At 50.1% G+C, this 26,081-nt stretch overlaps 1 protein-coding gene across 1 annotated transcript in view; it reads right to left on the bottom strand.

Moving 5' to 3' along the window:
* Nucleotides 1-26,081, bottom strand: part of ZFHX3 (zinc finger homeobox 3) — a 58,428-nt gene that overhangs the window by 11,955 nt on the left and 20,392 nt on the right. Inside the window, exons 4-6 of the mRNA XM_063313282.1 lie at nucleotides 6,877-6,984; nucleotides 2,893-3,023; nucleotides 2,458-2,658 (exon numbers count right to left, since the gene is read on the bottom strand). Coding sequence (XP_063169352.1) covers nucleotides 2,458-2,658; nucleotides 2,893-3,023; nucleotides 6,877-6,984 — 440 coding nt within the window. The remainder of the gene's footprint in view (nucleotides 1-2,457; nucleotides 2,659-2,892; nucleotides 3,024-6,876; nucleotides 6,985-26,081) is intronic.

Genomic DNA, 26,081 nt, shown 5'->3' with positions numbered 1-26,081 from the left:
CCAAAACCATCATTCCGGCCGAGCCTGGTCTTTTGCCAGCAGTCCAGGCAGACACCGGGTGCGATGGATCTGTAATTGTTTCCATAAACTTCAATTAGAAAAATTCAGGTGGCTTCAAATAATAATGGAAAGAGGCTTTCGCCATTGAAAGATTGAAGTCAGTCGAGTGTGAATGATGGCAACCCCAGAAAGAGAAAGAGAGGGAGACACCGATTCATCCGGCGTCTGTTGTCTCACGGCACCTTTAATCGTAATTCCTGATTGGGATTCTGGAAGGCAGCAGGCAACGGTGTCTTTTGTCTGCCTTCACCTTCCGTCAATTAACTCTCCCTGAAATATAATCATCGGCCCCACCGTGCGGGCAGCTCCTTCGCATCTCAATGTGCTGCTCTTTCTTTCCCAGGACGGAGGGGGGGCAGGTAAAGAGGCAGTGGGGCCCCTGGGGGCACCTTCTTTCCAGGGCCCTCAGACCCCCACCTGGCCCCACCTGACCCAGTGCTGCTCAGGAGCTTTTGCTGCCCCCAGCTTAGGACCCCCCGTCCGCCCCCCCACAGCCAGGAGCCCCCCTCCAGCCCAAGGCCTCCTCTCAAAGGGTGCGGGGACCTGCTCTCTTGGTTTCCCACCTGCCCTTCAGAATATAATTGGCCCCAAATAAATTCTGTGGCCTGGCGGGGGAGGGGCGTTACTATGGGGAGTCGGCAAAAGAGGCGATTTCCATCACAAAGACCGAGAGGGGGAGTCGGCCAAGAGGAAGAAAGCTTCATTAGGCACACACACCATCAAGGTCACTTCTAATTTAGTCCATCTAATTGGCCAACGCAGCCATCATCTCCAAGGGATCCAGATTAATGATGGCCGATTATTTTCATTACCTTCGTCCAAGATGGGGAAGAAGACTGGCAGGAAGTGGGCTGGGCAAGGGAGAAAAGGGGGAGGACAGCTGGCAGGGGAGGCAAACAATGGGAGCAGGGAAAGGGGAGGGCCGGACCGCCCGGGCCCTCCTGCCAAGCCACCATCTGCTCCCCGCCTGGCCAAAGGAGCGTCAGCCCTGAGACAAAACCAAAGGCCGGCCTGACCCACCCGAGGCGCCACTGGCGCCTTCGGTTGGCCTGACCCAGAACCTGGAATCCTCTTGGTTGCCAATCAGCAGGGCTGCCAACCCCCACAACAGCCCCGTGGGGTGACCGCTGGCAGGCTGCATCTGCCCCACCACCCAGCAGAGAGTGGCATGGCGCACCCCTCCAGCACCCATGGGGGCTGGGCTGTTCTGGTGCCTCTTGGCTGGGTGAGTCACGCAGGAATTCTGGAACCCAGAGGTGAGACACACAGCAGAAGCAAGCACTGTGCTATGGGAGCAGCCCCTTTTACCACAGCAGACACTTGCAGGGCCCTGATCCACAGAAGGCTCCTTGCTGCTCCAGTGCAGCCTGCAAGGGACCCGTGTCCACATCAGTTCCTCAGAGCTGATGCTATTGTAAGGAGAATTTCTCATGTCAGGCAGGAAACTTGTTTCAAGCATCCAGGAGGGTGGCATTCTGTGAAAATCAAAGCCAAGCGGACACCCTGATATGCCGCAGCCAGCTGCTCCAGCTGTGGCCAGAGCTCCCCCCCCTTCCTCTGTAGCACCAGCAGCAGCCCCCGGCCCCAAGACCATCCACAGCCCTCAGCCCAGTTGCAAATTCCCTTGGCCATCAACAGCTGAGACTGCTGGCAGGAGATAAGCGCTTCCTTCCCCAACAGCATGGGGGAAGGATACAGAACCAAGGCATTCTCATGGAAAGAGAGAAACAGACAAGGGGTGCCCGAAAAAGAGAAAAGGGGCAGCCTTGCTCATCCTCCACCCAGGCTCTGTCCTCCATCACTGGCAAGCACTGCAGCCTAAACCCCTTTCATTTGCAAGAAGGCAGCCCTGGGTGGGAAACTCCTGCCCATCCTCAGCATCACAGTGCTGGAGAGGGTCCTCCTGCCAGGAAAGGCAATGCGTAAGACAGAGGGGACCCTGTCTCAAGGGCCCGGCTTGGCACTGCTCAGAAAGAGCTGTATTGCCAAAGTCAAGGCCCGAGAGATGACGGTCAAGTCAGAGAAGTTTGGGGCTTTGCGGTATCTGCTTGAGCCGGGAGGAGCGAGGTGAAAGCAGGCCGCAGAGAAGGCAGCTTGGCAGGGAGGATCCATGGTGGATGCCACATCGATCAGTGCCCTCTGTGGCAGCTGGAGGAGGCCTCCCCATCCCAGGCCAGGCCGCAGAAGGCAGGGAGGGTGGGCAGGCCCTCCAGGCAGTCCTCGGAAACCCGGCGGCCTAAGCTGGCCCTTCCCTTTGCACCTCCACGTCCCAGTGCCAGGGAAAGCCCTGCCTTAGCTGCTCCTACCCCGACCCACCCTTCTCGCATCAGACACTCTCCTCAGGGCGCTGAACGGATCTGCTGCAGAGGGACATGAAAGCCTCCCCCAGGGACTCACCGTCAAGAGGAGTTTTTCCACGCAGTCCGGAGACACGCTGTGCAGGTGGGTGAGGTGCAGCTGAAGGTGGAGCTTGTTGCTGAGCAGGTCCTGACAGAGCGGGCAGCGGAGCATCGGCTGGATGGAGTGCTGGGTCACAGCATGTACCCGCAGCCGGTTGACATCGGCATTGCTGTACTTGCAGTATGGGCACTGGTACATCTGAGGGCAAGAGGAAGCATGTGCCCTCAGGGATTGAGAGGTGGCCAGGCGGCAGCGAGGCGCACCCCACCGGCCCATTGTCACACCTGGCCAACTTTTCTCGGGACGCACTCTCCCTCTCATGCTTTGCATGCTGGCGCTGGGCCGCCCGGAGACCCAAAGGCAGATCCTTCCGGCTTCAGCCCAAGAGCGAGGTGAGGCTTCTTAGGGGCCAGTGCCATCCCAGCATCTCACCTGCTCCAACCTTGCCTCATCAGATGACGTTGGCCATTTGGGGACAGGTGACTCTGAGTGTCTTGAGAATGAAGCATGTTTGGAGGAGAGCGGGGGGTCTGCCGGCTCCTTCTTGGCCTGGGGGCCTTGAGCTGCAAAAGAGAGAAAGACGCTAATCCAGGAACACGGGATCCTGTGGCTTCAGGGGGCCCATGGAGGCAGCACAGGGAGAGCCTGCAGGGGGTGAGGTCTTCGGCCCAGAGCACCCCCAGAGCACCTTGCTCCCACCCAACCCAAGCCGGATCGCCCCGAAGGAGCGCTGCTTGTTCTCGGCAGCATCACGGCGTAGTCTTGCCCACAGGGCTGCATGACAAGAAGAGGGGAGATTGCGAAGGGAAGTTGGGGCTGAAGCTGCCGCCCGCCTGAGCCGCAAGGAGGCTCCCAACCAGCTGCGGCCCAAGAACCATTTGTGTAGGGCCAAAAGGCAGGCAGGGGGCCGTTCCCCGTTCAGGGTCCTGCCAGAGAGGCAGCCTGGTCCTCCCACAAGCAAAGCAGGAGCAGCATCCGAACAACAGAGGCATCCTGGCTGTCCCCCCCAGGTGACCAGGCTGGCAGCAGTCTCACCCGCTGGGGGCTGAGCCCCCAAAGGCTACCCTCTCACCACCCTTCCCTTTCTGCCTCTGGTGGAAACACCCTATGGTGGTGGTGGGGAGGGGGTGAAAATCAAAATGAAGCGCAAGATGGAATGCCTAGGCTTGCAGGGCTGCTCTAGGGACTCTCCTACGCGCTGGCCACAGGAAGGGGGCAGGCCAGGAGGGATTGCCTTTGGTGCTTGATCTCTAGGCCCAGACAAGCTGCGTTCTGGGGAACCAAAGGAGCCTGCTTGTTGAAGCTCCATGCGTACACCCCTTCTCTGCCGCAGCGCTTGCCCTCGGAAATGAGGTCCCCCCGAGATTCAAATGGCCCCCATCCCACTGGTGTTTCAAAGGGCCCCGAAGACCTGGGTCTTCCCCCCAGTCTTTGGCAAGTGGGACTGAAGTCCCCTTTCCTTCTCTTTCTTTGTTCCCATCTGGGTTTGTTACCTCTGCCGTCTCTGCTCCTTTTTGTTTTGTGTTGTTTTCTTGTTTAAAATGTTTTTAACTATTTGTAAACTGCCCAGAGTTGCTGGGAATCGGGCGGAACATAAATTAAATTTAATAATAATAAACTTTCAGACATCTTGGAGAATGGGTGAAATGTCAGTTCACTGGAAGAGGCAAATATCCCTATCTTCAAAGAGGGGGGAAGAAGAGTTCCAAGGAACTAGAGACCAACCTGTTTGACAATGATAGCTGGGAAAATCCTAGACAGATAATAAAGCAATTAAATTTGAAAATACCCAAAGTATTGCAATAATTACCAGAGGTCACATTGGACAGGCTAAGAATAAGTCTTACCAGACTAAGTTTTTCAATCTGGTGACTGGAAATGCTGTAGATATCATAAAACCCTGATTCCAGAACTACATTTCACAAAGCAGCCCATGATATTCCAATTAGCAAGACAGTTAAGAATATGCGAGATGGCGTGAAAATGAAGTGGTCACAGAGATGGCTATAAAACATGCTCAGTGAGTTCTGTGTGCATCACTATTGTTATCAATGACTTGGATGAGGATGTGGAGGGAATGCTTCTTAAATCTGCAAACAACACAAAATTTTAATACCATAGAAGAAAGACACAAAATTCCACACTGTCTTAACAGATTAGAGAAACTGGTGGAATAACAGAAATAAAAATTGAAAGAGAAAAATGCAAAGTTCTTCATTAAACATAAACAAAAAGGGCAGGGTATAAAATGGGAGGTACCTGGCTTGGTAATAATACTGACAAGGAAAGAGTATTAGGCATGGTCACCACCTTGAGTTATTTATAAAAATAATAAAGGCAGAATAGAAAGAAAGAAAGAAAGAAAGAAAGAAAGAAAGAAAGAAAGAAAGAAAGAAAGAAAGAAAGAAAGAAAGAAAGAAAGAAAATAGTGGTTGATTACAAATACAATACAAAGCAAGAGCATGATGCAGTTGCAAAAAATAATTTTAGGCTGCATCAACAGAAATAGTATCTAAATTATATGAAGTAGTGATTCCATTTCTGTCCAATGTTGTCAGAAGGATTAAAATACAACAAAAAGGCAACACGAATAATCAGGAGGCTAAAAACTAAACTGTGAGGAGAAAGGGACTGAAGGAATTGAGAATGTTTAGCCCTGAGGAAAGGGGATATATGACTGTGCTGTCAGGACATGTGCACTGCCCAAAAGATCACGCCGAAGACTGCCAAGACTCCTTCTTTATAATCTCAGAGGACAAAGAATAGTAAGTTTCAGATACAAGAAGGCAGATTCCCATCGAATGTTGGGAGAAATGGCCTGACAGGAAGAGAGCTTGAGAGTAGAGCCTAGGGGGGGGGGGGGGTTCCCTTTTGCTGGGTATGTTCCAGCAGAGGCTGGACAGCCATCTCTCTGGGGGGCTTTTATCCGCATGGTTGCACGGCCTCAGTGAACCCTTCCAATCTGAATAGTTTCAAATACCTGACTAAATCTTGCTCCTCCTGGGAACAGTCACCAGTTTCCCTTCACTAAAATGTTACTGATGAAAACGTGGGGTTGAAAGGATTGAAATTCACAGAGTTATAATTTAAAAAGAGATTTTTTTACAAAATGGTGTACTCTTGGTATATGACTCCAGAAAAGTTATCTAGAATGTATAAAGGTACTTCAGATTTATGTTGGAAATGTGGACAACCTGAAGGATCTTTTTATCATGCCTGGTGGACTTGTAAAAAGCCAGAAAATTTTGGGTTCAAATACATACAACGATACAAAGAATGTTAAAGCCAGGACCTTTTTTGCTGGGCCTAATAGACAGACAATTAGAAAAGAGCCACAGAAAATTATTTTTATATATGATCACTGCTGTGAGATGATTGTATGTGCAAAAATTGAAAGACTCAGAAATACCCACAACAGAGTAATGGTGGATGAAGATGACTGAACTAGCAGAGATGGCAAAATTAACTTGTTTGCTTAAAGAAAGATTGACTATGTTTATTAGTGACTAGAAACCCCTTATGGATGTTTTGCTGAAAAAAGAAAAAAATGGTGATTTATGGATTTGAGGATTAGAAGGTAGATTATGGAAAGAAGGAAATTATGATGTAACCTTAGAGAGAGAGGGTAAAATATAAATGTACTTCTTACCGCTGTTAAGAAGATCGGAAGCTACTTCTTTATTACTTTTTTTCACTTTCTTTTTACTTTTCCCTATTCTTTTTCAATTCAAAAATTTGTACTGTTTTTATGCTGTTGAAAATAAAATCTTACTGACAGCCCCTTCAGCTAAACCTCATCAACTAATCCAGCAACATAACAGAGGAGCCTATTAAGTGATTATTAATTCATGCTACTTTCCGTAACCTGGGGTTCTCTGCACTTTACATTACATAGAAGAGTTTGGTCCTGGGACTCTTGAACATTGGTGCTCTCCTCCACAGGCCAGCTCAGTGGCCAGCTGCAGATGGGCAGCTCTCTTTGCTCGGCAGGCAGGCCCACGGAGAGGCGGAGTGGCTTGGAAGGGCGGGAGACCAAGGAGTCTGCCTCTTCAGTGGATGCACTGCAGGGGAAGAAGCCTCAGAGGCCTGTAAGGAGGCCATTCCCACACCCGGAGGCCAGACTAGACTACAGAAAATAGGGTCCGACGTCGGCCAGCCCACGAAGCCTATTTACTTCACCAGTTAGCGTACTGGTGGAAGCTTGGCCCAAAGAGTATGGATATGGTCTTGGGAACAGACCCAGAAGGGGGATTCAGCATCCCTGTTCCTCACTGGTCAATTTTATAAGGAAGGATAGATGATGGGGGATATCCACCCTCAAAGCAGCAACCCATCAGCTGACTCAAAGGGCTATGGAAAAAATCTCAGTTTTGCAAGTGGCCAGGAGTATGAACAGCTCATCCCGCCCCTGCTCACCTGCCCTCCTGGCCTGGTCCTTGTCGGCCACACTCTCTGCCTCCTTGGCTGGTTCCTCTGGGTGCGCTGCCACCTCGCCGGGTCCTTCCGCATCGCCAATGAGCTCCTCTGCAGGGGACGAGAGAGGGAGTGCACGCTGAGACCTCAGCTGGCTTCCTTGCCCACTTGGCCTCCCGGGGAGTCCTCCAGCAGGCTGTCAGCCTCAGGCACAGTGAGTGTCACCACGCAAGCCCCATTCAGAGGTGCTCTAAGCAGCCCTGGCTTTCCCCAACCTTCTGGGGGCCTGGTGGTCAGCTTCCCCTGCTCCCAACCCTCAAGAGGTTAGGCTACCCCTTAGCCAGAGAGAACCACCGGTCATTAAAATCCAATGTCCTGTGCCATCTCCTGGGAAGGACCACCGATGAGGCCCCTGAAGCTCAGCCTCAGCAGAGAGACCATTTCCTGAAAGGGAAGGGAGAAGCCCAGGCCCTAACTGCAGGCTGAGCCCCAGATTGCAAAGTAGGGAAGTAATGAAACACACAGACATTCATCAATCCACACAATCAGCACAGAGTCAGTGGGGAGCAGGGGAAGGGGAAGACAGGGCTTGCTTCCCGGCCACAAAACCAAAAAGTCAAAAAAGCTGAGAGTCAGGACTATCTATGGAAATTCAACAGGTCATTCCAGGACATCAAAAGAAAAAGGAAGGGTGGAAGGCAGGGGCTGCTCACCCACAGGGGAAGCCCGTGATCCCAGACCCTAGAAGGAATCTGGGGGTTGCCAGTTCCTGTCTGATACCTCAGAAAGGGAGGGGAGAACCCCCAAAACAGAAGGTGGAAGTGAGGCAGGGGAAGAGGCACACCAGAGCTAACCAGCACGGTCCACAAGGCTCCCCCTTCCCCCAGCAAGGAAAGGCACAGGGCAACCTTGACCCCAGCCCTGGGAACCGAGGGAAGGGAGTCCAACGGGGGCAGCCCAACGGCCATCACCACACATTGCAGTAAGGAGGGCAATTTGGGAGGCAGAATGTCCTGCTTCCCCCTCTCTGCCCAACAGCCCCTGTGAGCACAGGGGTGGGGAGCAGGGGCTGGATTAGGCTCACCCGCCCCGCCTTCCATTTTAACAAAATGACAACCCCGGACCAGCCTTTCCACCTCTGCGGTTTGAGAGACTTGGCCAGAGGGCGCTGCCTCCCAGGAGGTCAACTGTGCTGGTGATGTTCTGCAGCCACTCACAGACATCGTCCCCGCCCTGTGAGCAAAGGGCTGCTAGTCTGGGGCAGAGGAAATCAAGGGGAGATGCCCCACCGTCTTGAGGTTATCCTCAACAAGAAGAGGGGAAACAGCTTGTTAAGATGCCTAAAAGCCACAAAACTGTGAGCTATGAATACCAATAAAGGGGGGAGGGGGGATTATCAATAAACCTGGATATTCCTGGCACATTCTCTCCTCCATGCCCTTGTTTGACAGCCCCTCATGCACAGAAGCTGCCCGTCAGGACTCAGCGGTGGCAGCAAAGACGAGGGTGACAGTCCCTGCAGAAGCCGAGAGCTCCAAGAGGGGAGGAAGGGAAGTTTGGGAGACAGACGGAGTTCAGCCATGCAAAGGCCTGCTTTGGGGGCTCTCCATAGATTTCCTGGCAGATCCACGTGGTAAGCTAGACAACCACATTCATTACGGCAGAAGCTTTTGTGAACTGGAGTCCAGAATTATGTATCTTAGAGAAGAGACAACTGGGTACAAGAACTCAAGAAGTCTTCTTCTAAACTAGCTATAAATGTTGGCATGCCATGAGCTCAGGCGAAGGCCATATTGCTAATCTGAAGATACATTTTCTCTTTAAAACTAAAATGATGATGAGAAGCAGAGCTATCAGGGATTATTGAATTCCGCACGGCCCACTGCTTGCCATATTCCAGGATGTTGCTATCCAACAGGGGGTGAGAGGGGAGACTGGCATTAAAGCATCAGTAATGCTGCTTTCAGGCTGGGAATCTACAGAATTTCACTACAAAGTGTCCCTCACATCTCCCCAGCAAGGGCACCTCCAGGCCTTGAACGGAAGAGCACAGAGCGGCAGGGTCATATTTCCACGCTGGAATACCTCTCCACATCTCTTGCCCTTCATGTTGGCAGATACCCAGATTTTAGGCAGCACAGAGCCAATTCTCACCCACTCCCACTGAGAATCTCTCTTTGGGATTCATTCTCACAGACATTTGCTTAACAAAATGACAGTCCTTACCAACACTGTAAGGCTAGCGTGGTGGGGGGGAGGGGGGAGTGATAAGGCAGGAAGAGGGAAGTGGAATGTGCTTGCTTCCCCCCATCTCCTGCATCCCATTCCAGTAGATTCAACAGCCGAGAAACATTAGCTGTCACAAACCACAATCAAATTGGGTCTGAAATATTTAGCAGTGGCTTGGAAAATGCAATGGTGCAGCTCTGACAGGCGAGATGGGTACAGACACCATTTTCCATTATAATGGAAATATCCAGCCTGTTCTGAATATGTATAACCCAGAAAAACGTATTGATTTTTCTTTCAGCATTAAAAAAAAATTGAAATACCCCACAGCTGTCAAAAGCCTTTTGTTAAAAGCTCATCTTCCTGGAATGAGGTTTACCAGAAACAAGTTTTAATTGTGCACAGACTGCTTCTTCGAAACACAGAACCATCTCCCATCCCAGCTCACCAGAAATAGCCCTCCCTCCCTTGGCCAGTGGAAGGGGCAGGATCCAGCGCAGCAGTGGAAGAAAGCTGGCTGGCTGAGCTCAGGACACACTGATCCTCAGAGCAGAGCGTGGTCACCTTGTGTGTGCAAAGGCAGGATAACAATGCTATGCCATGGCAGGGCAAGGAAGGGCAGGGGAAAATGAGCTGCTGCAAGCGTGATGGTCACCCTTTGCACAAACCTGTAGAAGGTCTTGACAGAAAAACAGGGAGTACGAACCTTTACGAGGAATGGAGGCTTGCCATGGCTAAGCTTCCCCCTTTTCTCTTAAGACACGGACTCTGCCTGCAAGTATCTAAGAAAGGCACTCCAGGGCACTTCAATCCACTGGTAACCACGGGAATTCCTGGTTTACTGCACAGCTCGTGAGGAAGAGCTGTCTTCACCCCTATTCTCCTTTGGAGATGTAATATTTGCGCTTGAGTCCCAGCCTCCGTCAGGGCCTCAGGCAAGGGATTATTTCTGCCTCCCTCCGCCTCTTCCACCACTTCTCCAATGACCCGGCTCCCTGAACATCCATCTCCTTACGCGGCATCTGCACCTACAGCAGCAGTGGTTCGGTCTGGTCCACCTTGCCCTCCTCCTCCTTTTCACTTCATTGGGTTTTTCATTTCGGTTTCTAGTATTGTGGGAGGAAGAACAATGCCCTTATCCACAGGTGCCTTACTATCCTCACTGCCCAGACTTCTAAGATATCCTCAAGGCCCCTTCACTCTAATAATCAAATCACAGAAACCTTTCAACAAAGCGTAGTAACCCAAAGAACAGCATCCCCCAACAGTGACACCCCAAAGGCTTTCCTGAAATGCTTCAAAAGCCCAACAAGGTATCAGGCTAGATATCAAAGAACACATTGTACCACAGAAGGGAGGCCTCTGCAACAAAGGCTCAACCACAGGGTCCCTAAAGATGGCATTAACAAACCACTCCTCCTAGCTCTTGCTGAACAAGCAGACTCAGCCTGGAGCAGGCCGTCTTGAAGATATCCAGACCCAGAGCCATGGAGGGCTTCAAAGGTGACAACCAACACCTTGAATTGCATCCAAAAGTGCTGCTCCTGTAATAGTGGGGTTAGAGGGATGAACCCAGGTTGGACCCAAACAACCTAGGCTGTCTCCTATGGCACCAGCTGAAGCTTCCAGTTAAGTCTCCGAAGTCAGCCTCATGTACATATATTACAACAGTCCAGCTGCAAGGTGACAAATGCATCAACAACAGCAAGCAGGGATTCATGTCCCCAGAAAGACCACAATTGGCACACCACATGTAGTTGTGCAAAGGCCTTCCTGGCCATGGCCTCTACCTGCTGTTCGGGCAGAAGTCTGAGACCAGGAAGACCCCAAACTTCAAGCCAGCAATACCTAAGCGAGCATGACCCCACCCAGAGATGAACAGAGACCATCTTCGGATTCAGCTGGGTTCAAGTGCGTTATGTATTTAGGCATTAGGGTATTAGCAATTTTGAAATGATTTTATTCTCAACCTGGCATTTGCCTTTTTCATACCAGCTATGGTCTGGGTTGGCACAGAGTAGAAGCTCCACTGAATGGAACAGAAAGAAAGGCTTACAAGACACAGAGAAAGACTACTTACAGACCCTGCTAATTCTCCAATGGCAACCTCTCTGGAGTAGCCAGAGACAGGAAATATTAATGGTCTCCAAAAGAAGAGCCACAGCTCTTGGGTCAATTGCAAACAATTGGGCACTAACTTGGGGTGGGGGTGGAGAAGGGATATTTGACGAGGCTATATGCATGGAGCAGATTCCAGCCAGCCTCTTCTCCTGCTTTCCCCACATCCTGCAGGCAGTGGGTGGCCTAGCCAAGGACTTTCACTTTGATGAGCTGAAGGATTCCTGGGCAATCAGGAACCAGAGCAGAAAAGTAACAGGGCCACCAGCAGGTGGCCTTAACAGCTCTGCTACTTCCTTTCTTGGGCCCCTTTATCTACCAGCCAATGGTTCTCAGGATTCCCAAGAAACTCCATGGGAAAGAAAATCCAGTTTCCAAAAAGCCAGAAGAGGCGTGTTCCCCTTGCTTCCATTTCAAATGCAATGGCTGTGGTGCTTTTTTAAAGAAAAATAAATAAATCACACGTACCCAGAGACAAATCATACACCAGTTTTTTCTTTCAGCTAGCACACACTTCAGAGCACCTGACTGACTTTGGTGAGGGCTGCCAGCAGACTGGATATTTTTTATTTAGTTTTATTTAATTAAATTTATATCACCGCCCATCTCCCCTGATGGGGGACTGGGCGGTTTACAATAAAATAGAGATAAAAACATATCCACCTAAGTTATAGTTAAAAATATAAATAAGAAAATAAATATAAAATCCAAGCAGAGGTGGAACCATAATCAATAAGGGGTGCTATGGCACCAGCCACCCCCAGGTGGAACTATCACTCTCCCCATCCCAAGCAAGGTGGCAGAACCAGGTCTTCAATTTCTTCCGGAAGTCCGGGAGCGAGGAGACCCGTCTCAACTCCGGGGGCAAGATAATCCAAAGGTCAGGCACCACTGCAGAGAAGGCTCACCTCCTGGACCCTGCTAGATGAAATTCCTTTGCTGACGGGGTCCGTAGCATGCCCTCTCTGCCTGACCAGGTGGGGCAGGTCAATGTTATGGGCATGAGATAGTCCCTCAAGTACTCTGGTCCCATGCCATGTAGGGCTTTAAAGGTCATAACCAACACCTTGAATTGGACCCGGAAGCAAACTGGTACCCAATGCAGCTCACGTAACAGTGGTGTCACATGGGCTGATTTTGCAGCACCGACGACTGTCCGCGCAGCTGCATTCTGGACCAGCTGAAGCTTCCGAATACTGTTCAAGGGTAGCCCCATGTAGAGCACGTTGCAATAGTCTATGTGGGAGATGACAAGGGCATGAGTGACTGTTCGGAGGGCATCTCAGTCCAGGAATGGGCGTAGCTGGCGCACAACACGAAGTTGCGCAAAGGCCCTCCTGGCTGCAACTTCCACCTGCTCTTCGAGCAGGAATCGCGAGTCCAGGAGGACCCCCAGGTTCCGCACTGGTTCCGAATGGATATAGTCTTGCTCTAGCCCAAGCATGACCCCCAGCTATTCTAAAGCATTACATGCCGCCAGGAAAGAGCCCCAGGGCAGGGAGGGCTTCCCTGCTGGAGACCCCTTGTTCGACTCATCTCCCTGGCATGCTGTGCACGTGACCTGGCATGCTGTGCATGCAGAAGAACCTGACGCTCTCTCGCTGACCCATTCTAGTGGCCAGTGGCAGCACATCAGCAGAACTCAGCCCCGTTAAGGAAAGGCCCTCTAAGGAAGCAATCAGATACACAAAGGCTGCGGGTGAAGCCCAGGTGAGGCACTGATGGATACACTTGGGGCTAGCTGCATGTGTTGAGAGAGGGGCATGTGGGATGCAATCACCATTCCATCTTCTTTAATGGGCTTAAGCCAGAAAGTAGGCTGAGTGCAACTCACAACCCTCCTCATGCAGGGAGTGTCCATCAAAGGCTGTCAAATCTTGAGCCACACAACATTTTACTCTCTCCTCCATCTCTGCGACACCTCATGTCAAGATGGTTCTTTACTCCCGTGCTTACAGATTTTCCAGAGTGCAGACTGAGATGACAGAAGGCATTTCCATTACAGCCTGTAGAGAGCCCTATTGATCTAACACACACACACGGTGCCTTCAAAGTTGTTTATAATCAATATGCAAATTGCTCCTAGCATTGATCTAATATTAATTTTCAATTAAGGAATCCACAAGGGGTCTCCCAGGGTCAATACCTAACAATGGAAAGGAAGTGCCAGGATGAAATATCCGAGTTGGTGTTCAGAGGCACTTCTACAGTTTTCTGCATGCTCTCTTCTGGTGATATCCACCCTCCTACCTTCCTCCTGGAAAAGCCACACTGTATGTCTCTAGGAGCAGCCACTGAAATGCTTCCTCCCTCTCTCACTAGGTTTGAGTGTTCTTCTGCAGTTTCACTATCTTGTTTCTGGTAAAGGCAGATGGCATTGCTCACGCCTGCCCCTCTCAGAGTGATATTTTACTTTCTGTGCCTGAATCCCAAAGATTGGAGGATGTTTTGAACCTGTTTTGACTCACTGGCCCCATGGAAACCACCAGCTTATGATCCCAAACACCCTTAAGTAGGAGAGTTGGTAGCTTAAGGGTGGAGCCCAGCACCCACTCACAGACCTTTATCTACAGCTGTGTCAGGACACCCAGTGGTGGGAGGTGGCAAACTGTCCTAATGGCGGCCCCAAAGCTGAAGCTCACCCCAAAGTTGATGCCCTTCTTGTTTCAAAGGAAGGCATCTATCAGTACTCCCATGTGTGACAATGACTGCTTTTCAACAAATAGCAGGTCAAATACCTTACAGTGGAACACAGTGTAAAACATTAAAGCTTCAATAAAGTCTTTAAAACTCACTATAAATGATTATTTATTTATTTATTTATTAAATTTCTCTGCCAGAAATTAATTGTAACAACATGCCTATAAAATATAAGCCAGTGTCCTGGTGTCTTCTCAAGTTATACAACTATCATTATGCTGTTATAAAATTAATTAGAACAAGCTTTACAACACCTCAGCAATGGCTGATGACATAAGACGCTACAAGTCACAAACGGGGAAACTGCCATAACTCTCCTTCTCAAGAAAATTGGCCTTTTTCTTCCTTGCATGGTAGCACCCAGATTCTTCGATAGAGTGATTGGTGTGTAATGGGGTTCTTGAGACAGGCAGTTTGCAAAATGTTACAAAGGCAGAATATTTTCCCTTTCAATAAATCTGGTTCAAGATGACTCTGAAAATCTTATTTTTTTGGTTTTACGTGGCTGCCAAGGGCTTGACGTGATGGAACTTCTGGTACAAAAGGCAGAGTACTAATGGTCTAAGTCTTAAGCTCATTTGATATGTTAGCATAAAGTGGAAGATGAGTGGGGTTTAAGGAAATTTTTTATACCTGTACCTCTGTGACATATTCCACCCAGAGGCTGTGCACCTATGCTATTTGCCCTGTTATGGACTATAATGGTGTCGGCTTCCTGTTGTCACGTTTGACCAGCCTGATCCTGATAAAGATTCTATTAATATTGAAGAGGCAGTGGGGGAACCTTAAATCAACTTTTATGCAACACTTATTGGATCTTCCTCTCATTTTGCTTTTTTAGCGTTTTTTAAAGGGTGACTGTTCCTTCTCTCTCTCCATGGGGTGAGAAAAGGGGCCCTTCTCTTCTGAGCAGGCCTTCCACACCATCTTTTGCAAGTGGCCAACCCGCATTCCTACAACGACATGGATGTACAGCAAGAGGCCTGGGGCAGCTGAGACTAACCTTCACCACGGACCTCTGCCTAATTGGTCCATTAGCTACCCCAGCCAATTGGTCTACAGATAATGTTAATTACCATGTTTTTCATTAATGGATGAAATCTTTATTGGTTTCATTGATCAGCAGGGCTTGTTAGCCAGCTTAACCAATGGCAGATGTAACAAGTTCTCTTATTGGCATATCAATTAGCATAATCAATTCCTGGCCAGCGGCTGCCATTCGCCTTCCTGCTTGTTAGGAGGCAGGAGCTGAAACCAGAGCAAAGCAGTATTTTTCCAGGAGTGCCTCATTCCTATACATCTTACACAAATCCCAGGTCAAACCCCTTTTTCTCCTGCAGAACAAGGGGATCTTTTTGCACACAAGGGTGAGGAGAGGCAGTGATCCACAGCTCCCCAGTGCTAAGAGGCCACATCTCCTTCCTGCTGCCCAAGATGCCCTGAAACTCTGTCCTCACTGATTCTTGGTCTGGCAGGTGCACCACATGCCTCCCCCACTCCCCACAGAAGCACAGGGCTGGAAACAGGATGAGCCAGGCAGAGCGGAGAGAGAGAGCCAGAAGCCTTGCAAGCCAGTGGGGTCGGGGGAACCAGCTCTTCCATTGTCTTGCACCGAAAGACCCAGGGTAGTTTTGGCTTTGCACAGTCTGACCTGATGAGGGCTGGGCTGCCCTGGCCCGAAGATGCTGGCTCCTTTAGATCAGTGTTTCTCAAACTTGGCAACCAGCTGGAGAGTTCTGGAAGTGGAAGTCCACACATCTTAAAGTGCCAAGTTTGAGAAACACTGATCTTGATCTTCAAGGCTTTCAGAGGAGAGTTAAGCCATCTTGGATTGAGCCAACGCACCAAACCCAGTCTGGCTCCTGTAACCTCAGGAGCAAAGTTGATGCTTGGAGAAGCCCTACCAGGTGGCTGTTGCTAGTTTTTCTGCCATGCCAGAGAGGAGTTGATGCAACAAAGCTGGTTTCTGAGGCTTGGTACAGGTCAAGTGATGGCAGCGACTTGGGCAGAGAAGCCACTCTGCAGCATTCCTCTCCAAGAACAGCTACCTGTACCAGTGCGCCTCACGGCAATACTGCAAGCAGAAAAGGCTAGAAATCTTACTTCTCTTAGCTCACACTCAGCTCTCCAATGGGATGGGATTCTCAAATACCCAGCAATACAACCAAATCTTACTGAAGCTGGCTTATAAAACAGGGGAGACTCTAGTCCTTGTAACACCCCAAAAGCAGTTTCTAAGTTAATTATTCTGATTCCACATTGCCACCCATAATGACCCTTCTCTCTACCCAGAACTTATGACTGAAAAAGGTACCTTTGGAGCACAGTAATTACCACTTTCCCTTTCAGACTTCTAACTGGAGATCAATGCTGCATTTTAAGACTCATTGATTTACAATTAGCCTGGCTTTCCTACTGAAGTGTTTTCAAGCAGAGTTTACTTTTATTTTATTCTGAAATCTCGGAGATCCAGTTCATGGATTTCAGGTTCTCTTGAGACACACGCTGGAAACTCAAAAAGGAAGAAACGCATCTAAGTTAGGGAGGGGAGACCAGGCACTTGGACCACGCTAAGGGCTACTGGAGAACGAAGGACACAGCAACGGGGAAACCAGGAGCAGCAGTCAAGCCAAGCAGAGCAGCTGCACATCCCTGGCAAAAGCAAGAGGCCCCTTTAGTTGCCCTGAGGAGCTCCCGACATTTTCCTCCTCCTCGTCCTCCTCTCCAGCTGCATCCAGGGAGGGATGCTGGCTGCATCTTTGCAAAGCACAGCAGCAGTTAAAAATAGTACAGGAGGTTAGGCAGTGAGGAGCCAGCAACCCCTGCATTTGTAGAATCCTACCAAGGGAACAGAAGCAAGCAAAGCAATTAGGCACTTCATGCTGATGGCTTCCAGAATTTTCTTCTCTGTTATAAAGGTAGCAGCACAAAGATCAACTCTCTCCTCTATGCATTCACAGATGTGGAGGTGGGCTGGGGGGTTGGGGGGGGAGACAAGCTGAGACACCAATCCAGCTCTACCCTTGGCTACTCCTCCACAACAAACGCTGATGCCCTGCACAGTGGAGTGCAATTCTCTACAAAAGGACAGACCAGGCGGCACCAAGCACAAATCTCTTGGACTCTGGCACTCCTGGAATTTGACAGCTAGTATTACATTCAGGGGACCTCCATTTCTCTATCAGAGCCACCCATGTGAACAAGCACGCACTGCCAAAATGTTCCAGAGTTCAGAAAGAGAAGCTTTGCTTGCATCTCCTAAAACTGCCACAGCTCATTGGCACTGCCAGGCAGTTGCAGTGAACTTCACACTCACTTCCCTTTCTCATCACTTGGCCCAACTTTCCCTTCTGTCCTTTAATTAAAAAACAAAAACCTGAATATACTTAAGAAGTTTGGAATCGAGGCAGAGCATCACAGATGTGTTGAGAGTACTGATCTGACCAATGTACTTTTGGACAGGGAATTTCAGTTTCCTTGGCCCTCTGTATTAGTTCCAGGTCAAACCATTAAAGGGTGCCTGTGCGATGCATTCCTTTGCATTTCTTTCACACATACTCTCTCTCTCTCTCCTCTTTAATGGACTCATCTCATAGTGCAATGTTTTCTCTTACTAACAGGAACCCATGAATTATATATTCTCAAAATATACACTATCTAAAATATTGCACAAAATTGCATAATTTAGTATTAATTGGATTAATGCAACCACTTAGCGTACTTTGGCAGGAGCACTTCTCTGATATGGGGGAGGGGGGTTGGCCCCCCCGCCTATATCCAGAGTACCAGTGGGTAGAAGAGAACATTGAGCAAGCACAGGAGCCAGAAAAACTGCTTCACGGCAACTGAAAGTCAAATCTGGAAACAAGATAATGAAATCTGCAGAAAGCAGCAAAGGACAGTTTGCTCAGGCCTTACCAGGACAGAGTTCTTCAGTCTGCTTTAGGAGCTTTAATCCGCCCAGAACCCTCTCAGGAGCAAGCAGTCCCAACATGCTCAGTGCTGTAAATGGGAAACAAGCCACGCGGTATTCAACATCCACAGGGAAACAACCCCACCCACTTTCTTCATTATAGTAGAGCAGAAGGTGAGAAAAGGACAGCCTTGGGCCCTTGTCAACCCTTGGATGGGGTCATTTCTGGCAGCTATGGGGAGCTGAGCTCTTCTTGGTAGGAGGGACCTCTACTCTTAAGCCCACAAAAGTGGTGGCTGCAGGATCAGTGGCTGACCTTGCAGGGACATCTGCAGACATACACGTGGCAGGTCCCACCTCAAGGCCCCTTCAGGAACAAGGAACCCATTGCTCCTCCTGCAGCCCATTGCAAAGGCAGAGCTGTCAGTTTTCCCTGCTCTGTCCTGTTCATTCGAAGGCGCCACAGCCGCCTTGAGCCAAGCTGGCAACCACAAGGAGCACCCAGGGGCTGTGTTACCCAACGTGCTTCTGACGACCTCAAGCGAGCCTGGGATATCCAGCCCAGATGTGCTCAGTTGGCCAACCCAACCCCAGCTGGTGGGAGGAGGAAGAGGGCATCCAAGTCCATTGCCTCCATGTCCCAATGGTTCTCCAGCGTGGAAGAAAGCGGGTCAGTCCCTCACTGCTGGGAAACCCAACTGCCATCCCTGGCAAAGGAAATCCAGGAGAGAAGCAGGAGCACAGTTTTTGCAGCAATTAACAGCAGGAGCAGCAGCAACTCCTCTTCCGCAGCCCATTCCAAGACGAGCCAGCTGGAGCAGCTGGTGTGTCTTGGTTTGTCTGTGATGAACCGAAGGGTTAACGCGAGAGGCCCTTCATTGCAAGGGTAGCTCAGCGACACTGATGTGAATCAATGTTCCTTTTGTGAACGCATTACTTGGCAGAAACTGGCTTTTTGTATCCCCCTTAAACGAAGCCGGCAACACACAAAAAAAGGGTGGGGGGTGGATGTCCTTCAGACAAAAGGATGAGGTGAAAATAAAGAGGGACTCGCCTGCACTTTATTCTCTTTCATAGAAGCAAATGCATTTGGTGCTTTTTATACATTAATCAATCAATATCACTGACTGTACATCAGCAGTGCAGCCAAGTTATGAATGACCTTTCTGGCAAAGAGGACATTTTTAATGCTCACAAAATTGCTCAGAGATTTGCAACTTTCTGAAGTTAGGCCTGCATGATGACACCTCAAAAGTGGGACGCTCAGCAGAATCTGCTGGTTTACATAAGCTAAAAAAAGGGTCACCATGGATGTGCATCTTGTGCATGGGGCGTGTGCGTACAACCATGGCCTCCTGCACTAAGAAAACAGAGTCCCAATCCTGGAACCCTACTTGATCTGACTAACCCAGAGGACTTCCCACCTCCAGGGTGGCCTGGCTCTAAGGCAGCAGCTCCCCCCAGCATAGGACGGCCAGAGTTGTGGACTGCTGCTCCTCCCCTTCCCTCTGGAGCAGCCTCAAAGGAGCAGCAGGCTGCTTTCTTCAACCCAAACTGTAACGCATTCTGGAACTGGCTGTGCTGCAGCCAGAACAAATCCCAAGAGTGTCCCCCTGCACATTCCTAGGTTTACGTTTTCTGGAAACATCAACTGAAATTCCATTTTCCCTTACTGAAGAATCACCACCAGGATCTCTATCTTTTATGTAAACACATGAAGATGATAAAGCTAGTTTTATAAAGGTGACAATATAGATCCCTCTACTTTGAAAGAAGTGATTCCTAAAAACACATTTTTCACGTTTTAAAGATAAAATGTGTATGTAATTTATACAATGAATTTTTTCAGGAAAAAAAAGTTATCAGAAGTTTTCCCTATTTCAATATTCTAAACTGATTTGTCTGTTAATGATGAGGAAAACAAGAATAGTAAAATACACTTCGCTTGCAATCCGAAACATGTTTAGAAATAAGACTCTGAGCATTAGATATTTTTTAGGTCCAAACCCTCTTCTTACAATCTGGGTACATCTACAATCGACACATCTGTTTCCTCTCCATGTATTGATTGTAGATGTACCCAGATGTGTGCTGCAGAGATTGGGGGGGGGGTGTTGATGTGCACAGATCCCACAGGTGGGGAAGCTGGAGACCCACAGAAGGGTCGGGGAGGGGGCCAGCAGCTGTGACCACCGCGCTTCCACAGGGCAATCGAAGGTGGACAGGAGAGAAGGGGCTGGGGTCACCCAAAACACGGAACTGTTTAGTTCATTACTAATTCATTTTAGGGAAACAGAATGTTTTTTGGGGGAATTATGGCAGCACCCCACATCCCTTTCTTGAAGCCCCTTCATGACTGCATCATTGCCTAGAACACCACAGGGGATTCCAACCCCTCGTGCTCCCTCACGTCCTCCCACCCCTTACGCAGCTGATGATGAAGCCTGAAGACAGTCCCCACATACTATCAAAGTAAAGCTTTTGCAGGAGCACCTTCTGTCACTTCCCCACATGCCACAGAAGGAGTCAAGTGTACCAGCACATCCAAGCAGGAGCACGTCTTCTGGATCCTTCAGGAGGACTTCTCCTTTCCCATCATGCGAACACAGGCGTGCAGCCCTTCCTGCTTCCTGCACAGCCAGATCAGCAGAATTCACCCAAAGTCGCTGAGTCAGCCAGCTAGCCCAATGGGACTCCCCAGAGGGCCTCTACAGCAGGGGCAGCCTTAAGGTCTCCCCCGCTAGCGGCTGATGTGCACTACCGCCCTTTCCCATCCCGGTGGCCTTCATGCCCACTTGAGGAAAGACTAGCCAAACGCCCCTTTAGATGCGTGCTGTGAGGAGCGGGCACAGCCTCAGTTGTGGTGCACCCCCTTCCCACCCCCATAGAGGCCCGGCCCCTGGCTCTGGCCCAAGCCCCCAGGTCCTCCTCTCCCTCCACACCACTCCTCCCAGGCATGGCCAAGGGGACCGGCTCTCTCACCCATGCCGGGTCTGGGCAACGGCCTGGAAGACAGAGGTGGCTGTGCCAGCGGGATGGAGCAGCCCACCACCTCCTGCAAAAGCAGGTGGGAATTAAGGCTAGTCTGGCCACGAAGGCCGCAGCCCAGCCAGTGGCCGAGAGCAGAGAAATCAGGTGCGGCGGCCGGCCAGGGAGGAAGGGCCGGAAGCCGCAGCCAACCCTTCTGAGTGGGAAAGAGGAGGAGAGAGGTGGTCAGACCTTCCTGGCAGGAGCTTAAAGGGGATGGCAACCCTATACTCTCTTTCCCCAGCTGCAATCCCAGTAAATTGGAGGATGGAACGACTTGCCCCTGGAGGTGAGGTTAGCCCCATCACTCCTGGCCTTCCGGAGGAACTTGAAAACCACGCCCCATCTGCCGCCTGGCCTGGGGCAGGGAGGAGAACATCATGTTTGGGTTGGCTAGTGCCTTGAAGGACCCCTTCCACACAAAGACGGAACAAGATCACAGTCATCTGGATTTTACTCTTATTTATATTTATTAGTGATGTGTAATTTTATAGTGCATTTTTATATATTTGTTGTCTTTGTGATTATTTTGTTGTAAACTGCCCAGAGTCCCTCTGGTGGGAGGAGATGGGCGGTGACAAATTTGATAAATAAATCAATAAATCTGTCCCGAGCATATGATCAATGCGGTGGGGGGGCTCCTTTGGTGCAGCACATACTGCTCTGTATGAATGTCCTCTGGGTGCCCTGATCTCCTGGCAGGCAGAAATTACAGAGGCTCACAGGATGAACCATCCATGACTTAAATCACCCCAAATGGCTCTCTTTGGTTTTTCCTGCCCAGTTTTTAAGGCCCGGCCTCACTCAAAGCAGCCAGCCATGGCAGTTAATAATTCTGCACCCACAAGCTTTTCCTCCCCACTGTGGCCTCAGCTGCATCCTGGAAACCCCACCATCCCGGTGTCCTTCTGTGCTTCCCCCTGGGTGATCATGGCCCGTTTCATCAGCTGTTCTACCCGGACAGTGCTAGAAGGGCATGCAGTATTTAGAGAGTCAGATACTGTAATTATGCAGGGGTTCCAATTAAGTAGTCGTCTCAACAAACACAATGCCCTCCTTATTCTTTTCTTTGGAAAGGTCCCATTCTATTGCTAGACTCCCCCCCCCCCCGCCCCAGGCTACTATTCGTGTTATTTCCTGGGCATTGCCTGGCAGAAAGGTAGGCAATGAACCGAATGGGGAACAGCTCCCTAAATACAAAGGAGTGGGCAACCTTCCTCACCTTCCTGGCTTGTCTGCCTGTTTCAGCCCAAGCCCAACAGAGAGTGCAACCCACCTGGGCAAAGAACTGTGCTGCAGCGGCCAGCAGAGGGACCCCCCACCCACCGCCAGGTTTTCCAGCCCTGAAACCGGGCAGCTGGCTTTCCAACTGGGTGGCAGATTCAGCTGAACAAGGAAAACCTTCTGGAGCAAGCCAACAGCTCTGCTTCCTCTCTTGACGCTTAATGGGAGCCAGGAGCTGCCGAGGACAAGTGTCTGGTGGGGCGAGCTGGCATTGCCGCATCTCAGGCTGGTGGCCCCCCCATCCCCTGCCCAGATAACCCCTCCCTGGGTCTGGGACGCTATGGCTGCTCTCCAGCAGACCCCGCCTTGCTACCTCCGCTCAGCCCGAGGGAGGAAGAGCGGGTGCCTCCTTCACCTGGCCGGTGGAACCTGCTCAAGAGGACCCGAGGCTGTGGCTGCCCAGCGACCTTCTCGCCCAGCCTAGAAGCACAGCCGGACTCTGAGGACAAAGGAAGTTCACCCAAATAAGCAGAGAAAGTGAATGCCTTGGAGAACCAAGACTTCCCGGCAGCAGAACTCCACTCTCCCCCAGCAAGAAAGGGCTGTGAGGAGGAAGCACTCAGCACGCAGGGAGGAGAGGAAGCGCCAGGCAGGCAGAATCCTGCTTCCACTCCCACCTCTCTCTTCCCCTCCCCCCCCAATTCTACATCCAGCAGACAGCAGATAAGGGAGGAGCTCTCTGGACATTTCCTCCTGGCAGGTGGCAATTTGATGGGGCGTGCAGAGCTCCAACCAGCTGGCCAACAAATTTGGGGATTCACCTAGTGAAGTTCCTTCACTTTCCCAGTCTTGCTCCAAGCATGCAGCACAGGGAAGCCACCACCACCTTCCCTGGGTTCCTGGGGAGACTTCTGCACAGCCCACAAGACAAAAAGGAACCCCAGCCTGGGCAAGGGCCAGGTGTGGGCACAGCTGCTGTCAGCAGAGAGTCTCCCGTGGAAGCACGTCCCTCCTGCTCCAGCAGGCAATGCCAGCTCCTAAAGACTGGCCTCAGGTGAAGACTCCTGCAGAGAAACCTGGTTTGCATGGCCCATGGAGCTGTGAGTCACAATACGACCTGAGTGTACTGCTCAGCAAGTTCGAAATGGAAAGAAAACAGCTAAAGATGCTTAACAGTGTCAAATAACACACATGCATACATACCCACCACACCAAGCCTTTTGGGGTAAACCATGTTTACATGATCACAGAAAAGGAGTAAAAAACAGCAGGACAGGGAAAGCAGACACCCAAAATGATCTTACGTGAACACCATTTTCCCTTTATCTCTCTGTACCTTTTCTGTCTTTGCAAACCATCCTTGCCTTGACCAGTTCATACGCTGTCTTTGGTTCTGTAAAGGTTTAACTTTTCGCCTTTTTAGGATCTCTTCTGCTTCACCCCGACCTAAACTTTCTGGGTCCTCACCTTCCGCCCAACCCACTCATTCTTTCCATGGCTGTTTTGCAGTTTGATCTCCATTCATTTTCTCCGCATGACCAGACTCTAATCCCCTCCTCCTGGTCACTCACTTTTGCATTCATTTGGCATCCTTATAGGTTGGTCCTTTGTCTTCTTGTGTTACACACATGCTTCTTAAGGACCCTGTTTCCACTGCACTGAACTTCTTGAGTCTTCCGGATACGTCCAGTTCTCACTTCTGCGTGACCAAGGGGGAAAGAGTGGGCTCCTAAACCCAGGCACCTTCACTTACAAACATTAATTCCTTGCAAACAATCGCATACCACCAACTAGTTTTCTACCAGCATGTCTATGTCTTAAAATTTGTCCATCCATTTTCCCTCTTTAGTAAATATTCTACCAACATACACAAATATTTTCCTCTTAAGCACAAATATCCTGGTCTTTGATAGGTTAACTTTCAAATTGATTCTCCATGCTGCATCAAATGGCCTTTCTAACATACGCTGCAGAACGTTTGGGTTTTCAACCACCAACATGGCATTGTCCACATTCAAAAGTAACATCACCAAAAGTATCCCTTATACACATCCATAAATATAATAAACAACAAATGGGAACCATCACCTATGCTTGTCCACTGCCTGCTCAGTCCTGGACCATTTGCTGAGCATCCCATTTGTTTTCATGCATATTTTACTTCCACCACAGGCCATTCTTACCACATGCAGCAATCACCTTTCAAATCCATATTCACGCAAAGCGTTCCATAATTCAAGCCTATTTACTTTGTCCAATGTTTCTCTGCATCAAGGAACTTCAAGGCTAAATCAGAGATCTGTGGGGGGAGAGAATCCCAAAGGAGGGAAAATAGGTCAACAGACAGAGCGGAGAACTCGGTAATCAAGAGGCAGCTCTTGCGGGTCCCCCTCTCCTCAGCTGCTGGGCACCGGCAAGCATGGCTGTCTCTGGCCCTGCAGGAGGAGCTTCTCAACTGCACCTCCTTCTCTCATGTTCACAAGGCCACCTGGGCTAAACAGAGCGCGGCTCTTCTGAAAAGCGGGGGGCTGATGTTTTGGGTAATCCTGAAAGGAACAGCACTCTCTTCCCCCTGGGGTCAGAAAGCCCAAAAGGAGCTTAGACAGATACCCCATAAGAAGGCTGGACAGAAGTTGCCCTTATGTACACATGGGGCTCTTATGCAAAGACCTGGCAGGAAGGAAGCCACAGGTGGAAAAGGGGACAGCAAAGAACTGGGCTGGAATGAGAAACAGAACAGGGAACACATGGCATTCTGAGCAGCCAGCTACCCAAGCACCCTTTGTCTTATCTGTTAAAGGTAAAGATTTCCCTTGACGTAAAGTCCAGTCGTGTCCGACTCTAGGGGGCGGTGCTCATCTCCGTTTCTAAGCCTTAGAGCCGGCGTTGTCATAGACACTTCCGGGTCATGTGGCCAGCATGACTCACGGAACGCCGTTACCTTCCCGCCGAAGCGGTACCAATTAATCTACTCACATTTGCACGTTTTCGAACTGCTTGGTGTGCAGGAGCTGGGACTAGCAACGGGAGCTCACCCCGCCGCACGGTTTCGAACCGCCGACCTTCCGATCGACAGCTCAGCGGTTTAACCCGCAGCGCCACCGCGTCCCTCCTATTGTCTTATCTGTTGGGCACACCCAATTGTGTGCTTGGAACTGGGTCAACTGAGTACACCATAGTTAAACCGACCATGAATATGTCCACTACAGTGGACTGGATCCTTTGCAGCAAGAGGGAGAGCTGAGAAAGAAAGGAGTTCAGCCCAAGTGTTCACAGTGGTGCAAAAAGACTACTTAAAGGGGGGGTGGGGGAGAGGAGAACATTACAGCTCCCATCCAGACAGCAAGACAACAAAGAACGCCTCATGCTATTCTGGACCAATGGCTGTCCAGCCTTTTCTGGAAAACCTCCAGGGACGGCGCACTCGCAAATTCAGGAGGCAGGTTGTTTCCCTCCGCAGCTCCACCTTTTTCTTCCCCTCCTACTTAACGTGGGCAGGCAGGCAGGCAGGGCAGAGGAGAGGCCAGGAGGAGGGCAGCCTCAAAATAAGCACCCCTGACAAGACAACCTCGCTTCTCCTTGATTTTATAACAAGACCCTAAATAATCCTCAAAGCATTCCCAAATTCCCATTCACCACTTCTTTTTGTCTTCACGCGGATTGAACTCCTTGATGCATCTCATGTGGAAATCTGATTTCTCCTGGGAAAGGCTCAAAAGCCTTTGGGCTCATACACCTCCCCTAAAAGCTGCTCAGAAGGCTAAGGTGCAACGGGCCCTTCCTCTTATGCATACTTTAGTTTCTACGAATGAACCTTATCATCACCGGCAACGATGCCCGCCACAGGCATATCAGCACAAAACCAGCTTTCTCCACCAAGCTGGGCCCATGGCCAAGGGACGGCATTTAGCGCCTCCGGCAGGACCCAACCCTTCTTCCATAGGGAGAACTAGGGCGAAGTGCAAGAGAGGCAGCACCCGTGCAATCCCAAAACACA

The sequence above is a fragment of the Candoia aspera genome, chromosome 11, assembly GCF_035149785.1.
Source record: "Candoia aspera isolate rCanAsp1 chromosome 11, rCanAsp1.hap2, whole genome shotgun sequence".
Lineage (NCBI taxonomy): Eukaryota > Metazoa > Chordata > Lepidosauria > Squamata > Boidae > Candoia > Candoia aspera.
Note: the sequence above shows the minus strand (reverse complement) of the source record. Positions and strands in the feature narration are given on the sequence as shown.